The sequence below is a fragment of the Camelus bactrianus genome, chromosome 6, assembly GCF_048773025.1.
Source record: "Camelus bactrianus isolate YW-2024 breed Bactrian camel chromosome 6, ASM4877302v1, whole genome shotgun sequence".
In the NCBI taxonomy this organism is placed as follows: Eukaryota; Metazoa; Chordata; class Mammalia; order Artiodactyla; family Camelidae; genus Camelus; species Camelus bactrianus.
Window position 1 is genome coordinate 75,870,145 of NC_133544.1, and position 18,836 is coordinate 75,888,980.

An 18,836-nucleotide genomic window follows, 5' to 3' on the forward strand; every position below is an offset into this window, starting at 1 on the left:
TGTTTACTAAGCCATTAGTGTCAGAATTTACCTCCCTCACCCCTATATAAAATGAGAACACTTGCCCATATTTAGGTTTCTGGCAAGGTCTGCACTGTTCTCTGAAATTGCTCAAAAATTTTGTCTACAAGTTTTTGCAGTTCCTTAGAGTTAAGGTCATCTGGCCTGGAAGCTTAAACTCATTCAAAAGGCTTGAGGCTTTCTTTTTGTCCTTTGCTACTTTAGGGTTTATTCTTCCTCAATGATTTTTAAAAAAATGATCTTAAGCTTAATCTGTTACTTGTTCTTAAAAATAATCAATATTATGCTCTAACAGAGCCATCAAGGCATACGCAAACCCAAGGCTTTTCTTGTTGACAATGTTCGTATGTTTTACCTGTAGAACATCGCCTCCGGGCCCCATGCTGTCTCTGACCTCACATCCTGAAGACTCAACACTGTTCACTCAGCCATTTAATGAGCCCAGTACACTTTTCTACAGAATAAGAAATTTAAGGGCACCTAGTCTCTATGGGGAGGCAAATCATACAGAAGATGTATATATTATCTGTCCACTTTGATAAACTATTTTTCACATTAACTGAAATCAACCATCCACCTATCCTTTCATCCAACAAATATTAGTGAGTTCCTCTCTTGAATCTAGTGACTGCCAGATCCTAGGACTATGAGGAATAAGACATCACCTTTATCCTCTGGGAGTGTTTGACGTAGTGGGGGAGGGCTTTGCTACTTTATAACCCGACAAGTGATATAAAGCATTGTGTACATTGTGCTAAGGGAGCTCCCGGGAGGGGCCAGCAGGGAGGGGGACTGAGTCATGGGGAGGCCTTGTTGTGGAGGTGACCTTGGAGCTGAGTCTCCTGGGTCCCAGGGCAGGACCTCTTCAGCGACTTGCCCCCATCAGCTCCCCAGGCCAAGCCAAGCACTCTCAGGTCTTAGAGTCCCCTCTCTCCCAGGGTGGTCTGCCCTGCTCACCGCTCTGCATCTTTGTCTGGTACAAGACTGTGGCAGTCACCCGCTGTGGTTCTGGACTCGAGGTGTTCACTGCAATCATTCTCCAGTTTTCTAGGCAAATTTTTTTACTTTACATCCTTCTTGTTTATACTTTCATTCAACTTGTCTTCCTTCCTGGTCCCAAACCCACATTTCCATCACAATAAATATGGGTATTTTTGCCCTTAGCATGAATAAACACAATGCCTGTATTTAAAGAGGGGAGTTTTAAATTCCAAACAGATCATTGAGTAAGATCAGGTAGCTTACATCACATCCTTCTCAGTGACCCTCAAAAGAGCCACTTTTCAGTTAAGATATTGATCCAATCCATACAACAGTTTAGATTTGCTTGGGATTCACACATTACCCCACAGATTTTAAAGAAGGTTGGTGGTTTTAAGATTAGAAAGCCATCCTCCCACCCTTCAACATGAAAAAGTGTTAACACAGGCACTGCGCAAATAACTGGGGCCTCTGCTGTTGTCCTCTGTCTGAAAAACAGGCATCTCACGCTCCCAGGGGCCAGGCAGGTGATGGAGTATTTGTGGAGCGGGGAGGTGTGAGGTGGGCAAGATGGGGACCTGGAGCCTGGGTCCCTGCCTGCTGCCCTGCTCACTACCCTCAGCCCCAAGTCAGTCACGTCAAAAAAGGGAAACACAATGTTGGCCACACACTTCTGGGGTCTGAGTCAGCCCTCAGGCTGCCACTTTTTGGGTCCTGGTCTAAAATGTCATTGTTTTGTATTGCAGATCTCCTATAAATATCTTATCATTGCTCTCGGAATCCAGCTGGACTATGAGAAGGTACTGTTTTAAACTTCCGTGGTACACTGGCCTACTTAAGCCAAGATCAAAACTACAGTTAGTTGCTTTATATTCTCTTTGACAGGAAAGTGTATTAAGAAATCCTCTTCTAGGTTTTTCTTAGCAGCCTTTTTGTGGTTTTAAAAAAGTCTTCTCTAAGAGTCTGTCACTGATAATGATACGGTCTAGCTTTAAACTTTAATCAGAATTCTGCACACTGATGGCCTGATGGTAATTCTTTCAAAACAGCAGCCTTTTCCACACTTAAAAGAAAAACTAGCTTTCTGTGTAGGACTGAGTTGACTGTATTACAGATTAAATTTTCCTTTGAAAGTAAGATCTGGCTTATAAATTCCTAAGCAGACTTTAAGGGTAGAATACCCACAGTTAGTTTATCAGTCCCTGGAAGGATGTCTGAGTTCTGTTGCATAGAGGCTGGGTGTTTTGGTATGGAGTGGCTGATACAATATAAAGGCTACCCTAGGGGTTCCTTAGACATCCCTCTTCAGTGAGCTAGGGAGCCAGATGCCCTCTGACAACTGTGAGATTCAAATTTAATTTTCTAAAACATAATGGAGTAAGTTAGTAATTGTGATTTCCAGAAACTTGTTGGGGAAGGTGGATAAACAGTTGGAGCACAGAAAAGCAAAGTGATGACCAGGTCACAAGTTTCAGGAATGTGGTCCAGGCGAAGGCCTATCTGAGTTGGATCAGTTAGGTCTTTGAAGTGTGTTTCTTGGTAAAAAACCAGAATCATGACATGTCCAAGGTAGGGGTAGTGAAAAAGACCTGGGATGTGTTCTGTGACAGTCCAGAGAAGCCATGAATTGGTGTGAAGATGTCATGAGTTTGGCGCCATGGTCGTGAGTCTCAGAGCAACCAGCTATGGAGCAGACTCCACGGACAAAGATGCCACTTACAGTTTCTGGGAGGTCCTTGCTTCTCAGAAGCCACGCCAGTGTTGACTTAGCAAGGAGAGCCCATCTCCATGGTCCTGTCTTCCTGGCAGCCCTGTGCCATGTGAGGAGGACTGTGTGAAGAGATCAGTGCTGAGAGGTCTTCACAGCTTCTTGCAGTAAAGCAAGAAACAACAGTATTTAAAAGTAGCTGTTCCTATGGGGTCTCTCCTCTGTGCCAGGGACCATGCTAGGAATCTCATGTTGACTTCTCACAGCTACTTGTGAAGTAGGTATTTTTATCTCCTCTTAGTAGTTAAGGAAACTGAGGCTACAAGAATGTGAGTAACGTTACCAGGGCTACTGTGTTACTTGGCGCTCTTTGCAGATGGTAGAAAACTGCTCAAGTTAGTGCAAACAAAACGGGGATTTATTCAATGAGGATACCAAGGTGTGTGGATCTCAAGGGCAGGAAGGTAGCTGGGCCTCCGGAAGGGCTGGATCTCTGATCTGGGTTCTGTTGGAGCCGAGGCAGCCTCTCTGAGCTGCCTCTGCCTGTTTCTCCCACCAGCTCCAGGTAGGCTGTGCCGCACGGCGCCCTGCTCACTGTCTGCTCAGTGCGACAGGACAGTCCACAGCTCCCACCCTACAGCCTATTGCTGTGCAGCCAAAGTGCGGGGTCGGTTCTCATCTCTTTCTCAGACTCTCCCTGCCCCTTCGGATTCAGAGTTCCCAGGGAAGCAACTTGGACTCAATGGGGGGTCATCACCCATCTCCCTAAAAGGAACTTTTTGTCACCTTTTTCCCTTAACAACAACTTCTTCAGACTAGATAAAAATAATGAAAACAGTAAGAGATCAGCTGTTTAGCTCTTGGAAGGTGACTTTCGCTTTGGGAGCCGGGAAGCACGGCGGTCCTGTGGGGGGAGCCCTCGGCAGCGGTCAGGGGCCTCGGTGACTAGAAGGTGGTAGGTGGCTCTCTCACGCTTGCTCTTCTCCAGTTTGCTCATCTATGTCTATGGACCGGCAATGCTTCCCTCCCTCAGCGGGGTGTCACGAGCATAGTGAATCCCAGCACAGACGCAGAACTGCAGGAACGTTACAGTGCGGGGCGGCTTTATAATAGTGGCTATTATTGTTGTGACTACTCATATCACAGCTACTTAAACTGTAGCAGGAGATCTAGTCCGTTATCAGAGGACTAGTTGCTGTTTGATGTGAGTATAATGGGGGAGACCGTAGGACTCTGTTTCCTCGGGACCTGAGGGATAGGTGTAGGGTGACTCTGCAGGTGGGCGCCCCACAGCCTGAGAACAGCCCGGGGGGGTTCTGAAGGACCAGCCCATCTTGGTGATTTTACGATGGTTCCCTGCTCATGCCTGAGTCCCTTTACTCGCCCTGCGCCATCCTCATTGTGCTGTATGAACCTTCCAGCATTTAAGGCAAGGGCCCAATTACCCTTCCTGGCAGGACTACACTGAATACACGTATGGAGCAGTCACCACGTACGTGTCATTTTTCCAGTCACTTTACACACGTGGTCTCCTTTGCTCCTGCCAGGAGTCCCATGAAGCAGTTCCTTTTATCCCCGTTTTACAGGTGATGCACATAAGCTGCTCAGTATGCGACAGGGTCACCTGGATGGCCTGTGGGAGCAGACTTCTGGGCTTGTCCCCAAGTTTCTGGTTCAGTAGGTTTAGGGTGGGGCCTGATAATTTGGATTTCTAGCAAATCCCCAGCTGGTGCCGTTCTGGGGACTGTACTTTGAGACCCACCAGCTGAGCTATTGGGTAATTTACCCAGGGTCACACCACTCCTAAGTAGAAACACCAGGTCTCAAGCCAGGTCTGTGGGGTTCCCAAGTCCATGCTTTTAATTACCTGCCTTTACCAAGAGCTTGATCTATGCAGCCTAATACAGGGTAATTAAAGTTTGTTATTACTGACAGTATGGCTCTTGGTCCTGCCTGTCATTCTTCTTCCTAGTAAGGCAGCTGGTTCTCCAAGAAGGAGGTACGACTGGCTTCTTGTCCTCACTCAGATGGTGGGATATGTTCAAATCCTGGTCTTCAGGCCAGGGAGGCCGAGATGTTCTGCGGATTGACAGGGGACTCCAGGCATCCAGCTCTGGTCTTGGCAGACCCCTCATCCACCTGCCTGCTCCACTGTGTGTGAGTCCTGGGGGCTAATAATTGTGCTGAAATATTTGACAGGTTGTAGAATTGACAGAGAACTAGGACCCGAAACATGGACTCTGTTTACACTTTTGTTAAAAAATAATTTCTTTGTGTGCTTTGTTGCAGATTAAAGGCCTCCCTGAAGGTTTTGCCCATCCCAAAATAGGGTCCAATTATTCAGTCAAGACGGTAGAGAAGACGTGGAAAGCTCTACAGGACTTCAAGGAAGGCAATGCCATCTTTACCTTCCCCAATACTCCAGTAAAGTGTGCCGGGGCCCCACAGAAGATCATGTATTTATCCGAAGCCTACTTCAGGAAGGTATGCTTCCTTTGCAGGGGCAGAGGTAAGGGGAGCAGATGGCAGAATCATCAGTTCAGTGACTGCCAGAATTCCCTTTTTATCCATGTCAATACCTTTTTTATTTCTCAATTTTTATTACAAACATACAGAATCATATAATTAGAAATTGGTAAAATAGAAGATAGGAAGAAGTCACTCATAGTCCAGTTGCTTTGGCATAGCTGCCGTCACCAATTTGACATGTCCTTCCACTATTCCCCTGTACGTGTGTTTTAAAACGTAATTATAATTATGCTGTAATACAAATTTTGGATGTATTACGGGATATTAAATAGTCTTTGTAACATACTTTTAAATGTGTGTATCAAAGACCACTGGGGAGATGTGTTAGATTGTTTAAGTATTTCTATGGAGTTACACAGTTGCACGTTTTTCATTTTTATATGTAATAATACCCTCAGCTGCTCCGACTCAAGTTCAATGTTATGAATATTTTCTGGCTCTTGATGACAATCCTAAAGGCAAAAAATGTTCACGTAGAACTTCAGACCTTAGTGGCAAGAGGTATTTGGGTGGGGACGCTTTCTCAGCATTCCTCAGACACCCTCAGGCGTGCACAGCTCAGCCGGGAAGCTGCTTTCGCCCTCCTGCCCTTGTGTGGGATGTTGCAGTTGGTTTACAAAGCGTGCTTTGGTGGGAGACAGTGGCAGAATTCAAAGCAGCCTGTAGTTCTGTAAAGGGACAGGTGTGCAGAGGGGAGGGGGAGGGGGGCTGAAGAGGTGTTGAATGGATGCTCGGAGCTGGCACTGGGAGGGCCTTCACCTGGGTCATGTAGACCGGCCCCAGCCCTGGCGGGGAGAGTCGAGGAACAGGTCCACCATTGCTGCTGTTTCTAAGAAAGGTCATTCCGGGTCATGAGAATTCTGGGTTTGCACAGCCTTTTGAGGTTCTTGCCTACTCAGCTTCTTTCAAATAGTGCGATCCAGGTAAGCACATCCTAAAAGGAGCTGAACAGAGGAATAGAGTAAGAGACTAGCTTTCTTCCCTCCCAGAATTCTCTTTTGTGTAACATCTCCCAAGTCTTAGATGGCCTGAGACGACGTTTCTCTTTCAGGTGCCATGAGATCCTAGGCACCTGGGAGAAGACTGGCCTCTCTGAGACACATGAACAATAGTACAGTGTACGAGCCAAAGGGAGGGGAACTTTGTTTTGTTCACTTCTGTCCCCTCAGCACCTAGAACAGTACCCGGACTCCGGACTTCATTAACTATTTATTGAGTGAATCAACAAATGAATATATGAATAAACAATTCAATTCTGTCTTCTCTTGGATTTGACCTTTGTCTCTGGCCCTCGCTGAACGGTACCCACCTCCACCCCTGACTCAAGTGTGCGCTTAGTTGCTGTGTCACTGACGGAAGATCAGAAGGAGGAGTGGATTGGTCCACATCCCACCACACCAGTGCACAGTGATGGAGAAAGCTGGCGAGGTCTCTTCTGAGGGTTTTAATTCTTGTTTAGGTTTAAAAAAAAAAGTGGCTGGAGCAATGCTTTGATGTTGGTTGTTTCTATCCTTTCCTTTTGCTCAGGTCGGGAAGCGATCCAAGGCCAATATCATTTTCAACACTTCTCTTGGGGCAATTTTTGGGGTCAAGAAGTATGCAGATGCCCTGCAGGAGATCATCCAGGAGAGGAACCTCACCGTTAACTACAAGCAGAACCTCGTTGAAGTCCGAGCTGATAAACAAGAGGCTGTTTTTGAGAATCTGAACAACCCTGGAGAGACTCAAGTGATATCAGTGAGTGTTGAGGTTAAGCGGTCAGCTGAGCAGTGACTCAAATGCAGGTGGCAGGGAGGCTGCCACTTCCTTATGCATTGTCATCATCATGTGCTTTTGGAGGCTGGTTACAGTGAGCATCTTAGGGCTGTGATAGGCGAGAAGGTAACCAAAATGAATGGGGAAGAGAAAGAGATGAGGTTGTGTCTATGGGAGATGAGGAGGGTTCACCTTCTAGTACCAAGTGAATTTTTATTCTCTTTTGTGTCTACTTGGCGCTGAGTCACTTGAAGCAGCTGAAAACATTTCACAGCTTCAGTTAAAGCCTGGAGTTTGGGAAGGGCTCCTTAAATGCAGGACTTGGGGCTTGTCTCAGTTTATGGTTTGTGAGAATCAGCGCTGCTTGTGGGTGGTTCAAGAAGGATGGGTGTCTTTCACTTGTGGAAGAGGCTGTCTTCAGACACCTTTCACCTGTGCATCAAAGGAGATGCTTAGAAATCTGTGAAAGATCCGGCTGAGCCACACCCTGTTTGAAAAGAGCTTGCCTTTGTGTATGGGTTTGGCTTCTATGTGTCTGTTTCTTCTTCTGTGAAGGGGGAAAAGTACATCAACAGCAAGATGTAAAGGCATCTGGAGAAGGTGCACAGAGGCATCGTTTGTTTATGTCATTCTGGCAAGGGCTGTTAGCAGTGAGAAAACAAGACACAGTTGCATTTGATTCATTCAGCATTTTTAGAGGAATGAAGGATTCCGTAAAAAGAAATTTTGAATTGAACCAAAGACTAATTTTCTAAACATCTTAACATCATATTTTAAGCTTTTTACTGCAAGCTCTTTCTGCAGTGTATCGCACACATCTTTCCTTTCTTAAATGGTGTGTAATGACAATCATTTAAAATGTTGCTAATGACTCAAGGTCATAGTTTAAAAAACTTTTATTTGGAGATAATCTCAAACTTAGAGAAGTTGCAAAAATAAAAAGAGTTAAAATAAAACTGTATATAGACCTTCCCTAGATTCTCTTACAGAATTTTACCTCATTTGCTTTTTCATCGATCTCATTTTCTGTTTCTCTCTTTCTCTCTCTCTCTATAAATATAATGTAATGTAATATAATATATTTTCCCTAAAGCATTTAAAAGTGAGTTATACACATCATACATCAAGGCCCTTCACCTCTAAATAGTCCACTGTAAATGTCCCAAGAGATAGGAGTATTCTCTTACAGAACCACAGTACAGTTACCGACCCTGGAAATTGAGCATGGGCACAATATTGTGGTCTACGACTTTGTGTTCTAGTTTTGTTGATGGAGAGGCAGCATTTGTACCGCTTTCCCCTCTAGGACAGAAGCCGGTCTACAGGCAAGTATTGCATTTAATTTTCGGGTCTCTTTAGCTGAAGGTTTCCACAGCCTTTCTTTGTCTTCCATGACTCTGACATTTTGGCGTAATACAGCTCCCCTCCCCACAACTTTTATTTCTTAACAGAATGTTCCTCATTTTGGGTTTGTCTGTGTTTTCTTGTGATGAGTGTCAGACTGTGCTTTTTAGACTAAACTACCATGTCAGTGACGTGTCCGTCCAGGGCATCACGTGGGAAAGCACACAGTGTTCGTCTGCCCCTCATTGATGGTGTTCATTTTGATCACCAGTTAAAATATGGTTCAGTTTCTCCGCTGTATAGTTACTATTCTTTTACCTCCTTGCTGCTAAGGAGTTGGAGTGGGGGTACTTCAAGACCGTGCAGATACCCTACTCCCTACTCATTTAAGTTTCCCACTAGACAACATCCATTAATGATTTTTGTCTAATCTGGTCCTTACTATGATGGTTGTAAAATGATGATTTTCCAGTTCAGCATTTTCACCACGTTTATTGGTAGACTCTTGGCATCCTGTCAGCAAAAAGCCATCTCTTCTCAATTAATTATTAGTATGAACTCATGAATTTCTATTCCTCCCCCGCCACCCCCACCGTGGTTTATATTTTCCTTAATTATTTTGGTGCTCAAGTTGTCCCAGATTTGATCAGTAGGGGCCCTTTCAGGATGGCTCCCATGACCCTGTGACATGTTTCCATCACATCTTTGAGCACTTCTTGCTTTCTGGTGTCACAGGATGTCCCAGGCTCATAATTTTGAATAGCTCTTACATAGGGCCTAGTGGGCTGTTAAAGGCTAGTTATCACCTTATAAAATGGGCTCAAACTACTCTGTTTTTTTTTTTTTTAACATTTTTTATTGATTTATAATCATTTTACAATGTTGTATCAAATTGCAGTGTAGAGCACAATTTTTCAGTTATACATGAACTTTATTTAATTTCGTGGGCATCCTCTTTGTAGTTTTCCAGTTTTCTTCTTTCCTGGCTGTCAGGCAGTTGAAGGCATGTTTGGAAGGTCCCTTCAGCTCTTTTAAACTGCTGCTTATTATTTTTTTTACTGGCTGGGAAATGAAATAGCCAATTGTTAAATTCTAAGTAAAGTTAGAGCAAATGGGCTGTGTGTGAGGGCCCACAGCCTCCTATTTATGAGCGGAGTGTGTGAGCCTGCATGCCCGAAGATAATTTTGTTATTTGGTTCTTTTTACTTTGGTTCTCAGCTGTGCTGTGGGTAGTTGAGGCTGCAGATGGAGACTTGGATAAGTAAATGGTTATTGTTCTTCTAAAAGGTTTATAAGGAAAGAAGATTGTGTCTATTTTGGAGTGTATGATTTCAGGTCAGATTTTCTTCCCAGACCCAGTTCTACTCTTCAACATACAAGTTTCAAAAAATCTATCAAAAGTCTTTAGAGCAGTGGCCCTCAGCCCTGGCTGCACACTGCAATGACCTGGAGAGCTTTTAAAACGTGCTGATGCCTGAGTCTAACCCCTAGAGATTTTGATTAATTGGTCTGGGGTGTGGACTGAGGATTGGGAGTTTCAAAAATGCCCCTAATGGTTCCCATGTGTAACCGGGATTGAGAACCACCACGGTAAAGAATTAAATGTACCCCAAAGCCTGTAGTCTCTGATCCTTCACAGAGAGCTTGTGAACTGGTCCAAGTCGCTATGTTTTTAAAAATCTAAACTTGCTCTATGTCACAGAGTCCTAGAACTGGATGGGATTTTGGAGATTGTCTAGTGCAGCGCATTTCTTTCTAGATAAGGAGGGGTGAAGCGGCTTGTCCAGGTTGCAGCATTCCATTCTTCATTGTAAATGAACCTGTTGCTTCAAGCCAGAGCTGCTAAGACTGTCATCTGTAGGTTTCATGTCTCAGAATCACTAGGGGTTTTGTTAAAGTGTGGATTCCTGTGCTTCTCTCAGACCTACTGGATTGGAATCTTAGGGCCCAGGAACCTGCGTTTTCCACAAATCTCCCAGATGCTGCTTATGAACATTCAAGTTTGAAAATCATCATTCTGAGTAGGTTATTTATGCTACTGAAGGAGAACCAAGTTATTTATCAGATTCAGATTATGGAACTAATGGGTAAAGACCAAGCTACAACTAAATGCCAATGTTATTTTCAATAAATCTGTAGCACGGACCCTAGTGTTTCTTCTGCTCAAGTCGAATTCCATGCCCTTATGATTATGTGGAAATGTTTAACTTACCTTCTAGAAGAGATGTGGGAAATTCATGTGTATTTGTGAAATTCAAGCACGTTAACAGATAGAGATGACTGGTAAGAGTAAGCCCCCAGCTAAAAAAAGTGGTTCCGGTTAACTGCAGAGATACAGACGTGGCCTTCGTAAGTTGGTGGGTCATGACTGTTGCCCATCCCACCCACAGTCCTGCAGACACGTGCTCAGTCTCTGTGTTTATTAACAGACCCAGCCTCAGGGACCCACGCCCCTGAAGAACCATCCAGAGTACCTCACAGAGGAGCGCTCCCATTTGCCAGACTCTTTCTCTCTTATGGTTAATTAAGTTTATGATTATCTGAGAGTGGGAATAAATACAACCCACCTTCCTGACTCCCTCTGCCATTAATGACTGCCATGCCCCGGTGAGGGCACGGGCCTCCTTAGGGAAACCCAGGGCAGGTGACTCTCACAAGGGTAGGATTGTCTGAAGCTGTGAAAGTTTTCACCATAATGAGTGTTCTGTGAACATTTAAATCAATTTGAAATTGCAATATGGAGTTTATTAAAACTACCTAAAAGAATAAACTTTCTTTATAAATAAAAGAATATTCTATGTAAATAGATAAGCAAGATTATACTGTATAGTACAGGGAAATATACACAAGATCTTATGGTAGCTCACAGAGAAAAAAATGTGATAATGAATATATATATATATTCATGTATAACTGAAAAATTGTGCTCTATACTGGAATTTGACACAACATTGCAAAATTATTATAAATCAATAAAAAATGTTAAAGGTGAAAAAAAAAGAATATTCTATGTAAAGAATAAAAGGGTAAATGAGAAAATATTACGTAAACAAACAGAAGAGTTAAATGAGCCGTCAAGATTGGTCAGGTCCGTGCCCTGTTGCCTTGATAGAGGTTTTGGAAAGAAAAGTCCACCCCACCTTCTACTCAGTTCAGTAAACCCAAGGCTGAAGCCGACCCCTCCTTCTCCAAAGTGCTAGCCGATATTCTTACTGTCCTTTTTTTTTTTTTTCATCTTAAATTGGTGTTTTGACGGTTTTTCTTTATGTATTTGGAGAGTTGCCCCATATCTGGGAACAGTGCTCCCTTACCAGCTTCTCACATGGCTTTTTACAAGTTTCAGGGACTCTGAGCACCTCTTTGCAGTCTTTACAAGTAGCGCTGAGGGTCAGGGAGAGAGCAACTGAGATACACCACCCACTTTGTTTTAGTGATGATAGAGACATCAGTGTGTTCTTTTAGAAAGTGAGGTTCGCTGCAGTATTTCGGATTCCCCATGCCTCCTGCCATAGGGATCCCGTGGTCTTTGCGGGAAGACCATGTCCCTTATTTTATCACCACATTGCATGGGAGCACGTAAGATCTTGGAGAGGGTGTGGATCAGTGTGAACACCAATTGTACAGTGTTCCGAGCAGCCGCGGGACAGTGTGTGGGTGAGGGAGATGGGGCGGGACCGGGGTGGGGGTGCTACAGAGATCATGGAAGAAGCACAAATTGGGCTGCTCTCCTTTTCTGTAGTATGAGATGCTTCACGTTACACCACCAATGAGCTCACCAGATGTCCTCAAGACGAGTCCCGTGGCTGATGCTGCCGGCTGGGTGGACGTCGACAAAGACACTCTGCAGCACAAGCGGTACCCGAACGTGTTTGGGATCGGGGACTGCACCAACCTGCCAACGTCAAAGACCGCCGCCGCTGTGGGTAAGATAGCGAGCCATGTTTCCAACCCACTCAAGATGATGTCACCCTAAGGCACCATCAAAACAAAAACAAAAGCTGGGCACAAATGGCATTTCATCATATGTTCATTATATTAATGAAGATATATTTCATTGTCTTCATTAATAACAAAGAAACTTGTGTGGCCTAAAAATGACTTTGGGCTCCCAGCCACAGAAGCACGTCGTCGGTGAACCTAGTGTTGAATGCTTTGCATGAGAGTAACGTGACCTCATCTGCCCTTTCTCCGCCCGAGGGGTAGTTTTCAGGGGAGGGGGCATTAGAGTGAAGGACTGCTCTTCCAGCTCTCTGGACTTCTGTCACTTCTCATACTGCCATGATCACCTCCCTGGCCTTCTTTGCCCCTCATGCCGGGCAGGCTGATTATTTTCCCTCTGCCTGAAATACCGTAAAACACTGTAAAACTAGGGAAGCATTTGTTTGCCCAGGAAACACATGCAAGTCAATGAAAGCTTGTGGACCAGAAAATTGTTCTGTTAAGACAGATACAGTGGAGAGTGCCCTGATTGGTGCACGATTAAGGCCTCAGCCTGGAAAACTAAATCCTTCTCCTCAGTGTTCTGCTCTAGCAGTGATGGGGAGAATTGCCTTTTAGATTCTGTTCTCTGTAGACAGGCACTGTCTTCTCTAGAAGCTATAAAACATGAACCTCCCTGCTGGTGGGTATGGTAGCCTTCTGTGTGAATTACGCACCTGCCGAACATGTTGTGTTAATTTTGCTGACTACTTCAACCTAAGAGGGACTTCCTAGGAAACCACTGAATGTCTTTTTCATTATTAATAGTCATTCCCCCCAATTTTTTATTTCAAAAATCTCAAAGCTGTGAAAAATTTGAAAGAAAGTCCAGTGAAAGCCTGTATGCCCTTCAGGTATTAGTCAGTTATTAATATTTTATGATCAATATAATACTTAACCAATAAATCAGTATTTTGCTTGATCCCTCTATGCACATTTTTTGGTTGAATCATTCAAAAGTAAGTTTTGACATTATGATACTTCACCCTCAAATATTTCAACCTGTATCTCCTAAGTAAAAGGACTTTCTCCTCTATACCGACAAGGCCATTATCATGCTCAAGAAACTGAGCATTGTATTATAAAATCATCTCATATACCATCCGGTTTGAATTTCTCTAGCTTTCTTAAGAATGTCCCTTGTAATTTTCCCTCCTTACCTCCCCCACCCCATCCCCCTTAAATCCACGAGCCAATCAAGGGCCACACTCTGTACTCTGCATTGGTTGTCGTGTCTCTTTGGTTTTCTTTAATCTGAAACAGGCCTCTGACATTTGTTTTTTTACTTTCATGACATTGGCATTTTGAAGAGTCCAGGCTGGTTATCTTACAGACTATCCACAGTTTAGAGTTGTCCAGTGGTTTTCTTATGATCAGATTCAGGTTTTACGTTTTGGCAAGACCCTCCATAGCGAGGCTGTGTGCCTCCCACTGTGTCATCTCAGGAGCCTGCCCTGTTGGTTTGTCTTGTCCTTGGTGAGGGTAGATTTCATCACTGGGTCAAGGGGTGCCCATTGGTTCGCTCCACTGTGAATATCCTTTCTCTTTGGGATTCATAGGTAGAGTGTGGGGGAGATACTTTGTTTTGTATTTTGTTTGTTTTATGAGGGGGAAGTAATTAGGTTTATTTATTTATATTGGGAGGAGGTACTGGGGATTGAACCCAGAACCTCGTGCATGCTAAGCATGCACTCTGCCACTTGAGCTATACCTTCCCCGCTGGGGGAGATACGTTGAATTTACATTTCTCTTAACATAAGCCTGATGAATTTGGAAATACCTGTGATCTATGTGGTGCCCAGATTACCCAACTTCTGGCCACTGCAAATACACATACACTTTATTCAGTGTTCCAAATAGAAAATATTAAGTATGATTAAACAAAAAGTGGTAAGTGAAAAGTCTTGATCCCAGCCCTGCCTTCCATTTGCTCAGCTTCTAACCCCCCTCCAGCCAGAGAGCATTCCTATTGTTTTTACATGTTTAAAAATTCTTTAAGTTTAATTTTATTACTATTTTTTACAACCTATATTCCATTGTATTGTTGCTCCAGAATTTATTTAATTAATCAACAACTTATACGTATATCGTTTGCAGCTCAGTTTTATTTCAAACAGTACTGCAGTGAATGCTCTTCTTTGTACGTCATTTCTTTTGACCTGTGTGAAAGTCTCTTTGCTCTTCTCTATAAGGGTGTCTATTTAACAGGAGTCCTAGCTTTCCCCAGGTGGATCTGCACTTATCACTAGGTTCGCCTCTCCAGGTCCTCTGAGGATCCCTAGGCAATGCTTACACAAGTGCCACAAATCCATCCTTGGCTTTACTTGCCACCAGCCATGTGTCTTACCTCAGTCCAGACCACCATGGGGCTACTTATCTAGGCTGTCTGAAGCAGGTCACAGGGACATCCCAGATACTGGACGCACAGACCAGGCTGACACCCATCGGCCCCTAGGAGGAGGGGGAGTGGCGTTGGGGTAGAGCCACACTCAAGAGTCCTCTTGTTTAAAATTGCTGGCCTTTCTGTTGGAGGCAGCTGGCTCTTCAGTTTCAAACTTACGAGATATCTGTGTGGGCCTTTGGTGACCTGAAGAATCCCTGTTGGTAGCCAGCACTTCGGGTGGTAAGAAGAGTTGTGTTCTGGTTACATTCTAGAGGGATGGGGAATGGAGCCTTCTTAACTTGTTCACATTAAAGTTGTTTGCAAATTAGTTTCATGGAAAATCTAGAAGCTTATGTTTTTCTGACTTTTCCATTTCTCATATAGCTGCCCAGTCAGGGATCCTGGACAGGACAATTTCTCTGATCATGAAGAATCAAACACCAGTGAAGAAGGTTTGTATACCTTGTAAGAATCACTGTCTCCTTTTACCATCTCCCATTCTGCACAAAAACAGTGTTTTCCCATAATTTTGTTGCTTTCTTAGTTTCTCTAATATGGGCACTTCAGGGTTTGCCTTTCATATATTTTTTGTTATATAATTTCTATTTTTCACTATAGAAAAAATTAGAATATACAAAAAATAGCAACTGCTCAGAGTAGATAATAAATTCTAAAGTGTCGAGGTAGCACCATGAAAAAAGCCACTTTGTAACTCTGTCTCACGGACAATTTTAGTACGATGGCTACACATCGTGTCCACTGGTGACGGGCTACAACCGTGTGATTCTTGCGGAGTTCGACTACAATGCTCAGCCCCTGGAAACCTTCCCCTTTGACCAGGGCAAAGAGAGACTCTCCATGTACCTCATGAAGGCTGACATGATGCCCATCCTGTATTGGAACTTGATGCTAAGGTGAGTGCATCGCCCGGGAGAGAGGCACACCTGTTAGCAGGTGGCACGGACTTGTGCGGGGTACTTGTTTCAAGGAGGCCCTCCAGCTTCAGGAGATAAGCCCAAAGCAGGACTGGTGAGAGGGGCCCACCTGGCTGTGCCATTCTCAGGGATCAGTGATGGCAGCCTGAGAAGGGTTCTGGAGCCTCAGCCAGACGTCGCGAGAATGAGGCTGCCCTGGCTGAGGGAGGGGAGCTCTAGCCCAGCTCCCACCCCTTGGCGGGTGCAGCCTCTTCTCTTCACTACTGACAGTGAGCAAGTCCTCTGTCTTCTGTGTTCTGGCTCTCTCTTGCTGCTGGGTAAATCATCGTCATCATATTAAATCACTTTGACATGTCAAGTACTTTATCATCTGCTACCTTACTTTTGTTTTATTATGTTATAGGAAAAAGAAAAGATAGTGATTAAGAGCATAAGCTTTGGAGTCAGACCTGTGTTTGAGTCACGTGTCTGCCGTTTGTTGGCTGTGTGTCCTAGGGCAAGTTGCTTAAACTCTCTGTGTTTAAGTTTCTTATCTGCAAAATGAAAGTCCCGTTGCCTTCCTTACAGGATGGGGATGAATGAGACAATACACAAGGAGACAGTTACACAGTAGTCATTAAGTGAATAGAGTTACAAAATTACTAATTCTTCTTTGTTGCAAAGAAAAATCTCATTTGACTTTCCCAAGCCCTTTGAGAAAAGTAAGTCAAAATATCAATACCAGTGTTTTTCAGCTAGCAATTATTTTGCTCCCCAGGGGACATTGGACAATATCTGGAGATATATTTTGTTGTCACAACTGGAGGGGATGCTCCTGGCATCTAGTGAGCAGAGGCCACAGATGCTGCTAAGCAGGGCAGCCCCCACAACAAAGAAGTATCCGGTCCAAAATGTCTGTAGGGCTGAGGTTGAGAAACCCTGACCTATACTTAGTTTATGAGCAAATGCAAGTAGAGAGGATGGCACTTTGCATGCAGTAGAGGCTTCGTCCAGGTTTGCTGAATTGAGCCAGCATGTTCAGGCTCACATAGCAAGTCAGTGTCAAAGCCAGGACTCGAAGCAGGTTACCCGCTCCTAGTCACGGGCTCTTTCTACCTCACTAGACGTATCTTGCTCTATGGCCTGAGAAGCATTCTCTGTGAGCAGCCTGGCTTCCCTTTTAACATCCTGCTGGCTGGAGTCTTTTCTGATGCAAACATGTTTTCTGTGTCACATCTTAACAGGGGCTACTGGGGAGGACCAGCCTTCCTGAGGAAATTGTTCCATCTGGGTATGAGCTAAGGATGGCTCAAACCCGGCTCTCCTTGGATGGCTTCTGGACCAGAATCGCAGCCACTGATTGACCGAGAGCAGCGTGAAGAACTCAAAGCGTAACCCTGTGAAGAATCCACTGCTGGGTGATGGTGACCCAATGCCTCCCTTTTCAGTACCTCTGCACGGCCTCCATGCGGGCTGCCCAGGAGGAGCTTGAGTCTTTGGAAACATGCAGATGAAAGAATAGACATATATTTTTTAAATAAAAGCTTGCCATTGACTGAGACTCTATGAGAAAATATTATCTTGACTAGTGGCATGAAAAGTTACAGCCCTTGGGAGAAAAAGATGGTGGTAGGGGGATAGCTCACCAGTCATCTACTTTGAGTATTCCACTGGGAACTGGCATAATTTTGGTGAAAACCAGAGTCTGTCTGGATTTGCAGAAAACAAGAGTCATTCCAGGGAGAATATTATTCCAAACAGTGTCTGTGACAGCCCTGAACGTATGCTTTGGGGGCACCGTGGACTGAGAGCCCAGCTGCTGCCCCTCTGTTTCACCACTATGCTCATGCTGAGGCCCTGTCTCCTCCCCGCTGTGACTGACACTGTGGGGAACTCGTGCTGGCCCATTCCTGTAGGATGCGGAGCTCCTCTGCCTGGCAACTTTGGCCCCAGGATTCCACATCAGCCTGGTTAAAACCTTCTGAAAAGTGCATCCCATGTGAGATGGTTCTCCCCACCCCCCAGCCCTCCCCTGTTACTTCCCTTCCTCCCTCCCCATTCCTCCCCTGCCCGCTTTCCCAGGTATCCCTCCCACATCATGGTCTGAAAGCCTCCCTGCCCTCTCCTGTTCCTTCTCCTTTAGCCCTGACAGACGTTTCCCCCACTAAATCTCTCGTAAATCCAATTCTCCCATGGCCCTTGCTTTAGCAGAGAATGTACCTACAGTGAGGATGGCACTGATTCAGTTCCAGTTTTGGCCAGTAAAATTTTGAAGGCGCTCGCATTGGAAATATTGCAGAAGTGTAGTTCCAGTTTACTTGAAGTTCAGCAATGGCTTCAAAATCATTTGTTTCCAGGTTATTCGGAAGCTTATAGTTTCAATTCAATCTGGAATTTGAAAGCTTTGCATATTTTATATTTACTTATTAACCCCACCGACGGGCAATGCCTTCGATTTTTTGGATCTGTTTTATTAAAAAAAATTTTTTTAAATGGAGGACTGGGGATTGAACCCAGGACCTTGTGCATGCTAAGCATGTGCTCTACCACTGAGCTATTATCACCGCACTGCTGCCTGTCACTGCAGTGCCTTAGATTTTTATAACAGTTCTAACCTAAACAGTTACCTAGTTTATGTAATAGTGTTACCTAGGATTGCCAAGTCTCTCTGCTTTCCTAAAGTTCCCCATGATTCTAGAGACTCTGCTCACGAATTCATTCATTCATTCAGTCAGCAAGAATTTACTGAGCATCTCCTAGCTGCCAAGCACTGTCCTGGCCCAGGGGATGCATCGGTGAACCAGACAGGTAAGGGCCCTGCCACATTTTGTGGCTCCTGTGATAGTTTCCGCTCCTTTCCCTGGGATGCCAGGGAGCTTGCTGAGTGAGGCCTTGGTTTGATTTGGAAAGATTTTCTTCGGTGGCGCATGTTGTGAGGAGGAACAGGGTAGCATCCTAGCAGCAGACCCCTAATCTGGCAGTAGAAGTGGGAGATGTTTTCCGAATGACCTGTTTAACATGTTATTCTGGCATAGCTCTTCACAGCGCCCCCTTTCCCTCTCCACATGTTCCGTTTGGACAATAGATTTTATTGACCCCTGCAGTGATCACTCACCTCTCCCACCCCCACCTTCTTTCTAGAATAGGAGAACCCTGCTCCAGAAGATGGCACTGTCTTTCACTATGTGGTGCTGGTGAAACCAGCGGAGGTGGGGTTCATCTG

At 44.6% G+C, this 18,836-nt stretch overlaps 1 protein-coding gene across 3 annotated transcripts in view; it reads left to right on the forward strand.

The window, feature by feature from the left end:
- The window catches only part of SQOR (sulfide quinone oxidoreductase), a 42,508-nt gene extending 25,334 nt beyond the window's left edge, over positions 1-17,174 (forward strand). For 2 of the 3 annotated variants that reach the window (XM_010965267.3, XM_045524152.2), the window contains exons 4-10: positions 1,749-1,802; positions 5,000-5,194; positions 6,767-6,976; positions 12,078-12,261; positions 15,084-15,151; positions 15,435-15,613; positions 16,858-17,174. In XM_010965267.3, coding sequence (XP_010963569.1) covers positions 1,749-1,802; positions 5,000-5,194; positions 6,767-6,976; positions 12,078-12,261; positions 15,084-15,151; positions 15,435-15,613; positions 16,858-16,915 — 948 coding nt within the window. In that variant the 3' untranslated portion in view covers positions 16,916-17,174. The remainder of the gene's footprint in view (positions 1-1,748; positions 1,803-4,999; positions 5,195-6,766; positions 6,977-12,077; positions 12,262-15,083; positions 15,152-15,434; positions 15,614-16,857) is intronic. The other variant, XM_074366056.1, reaches the window with a different exon arrangement.
- Positions 17,175-18,836: the final 1,662 nt, after the last annotated feature.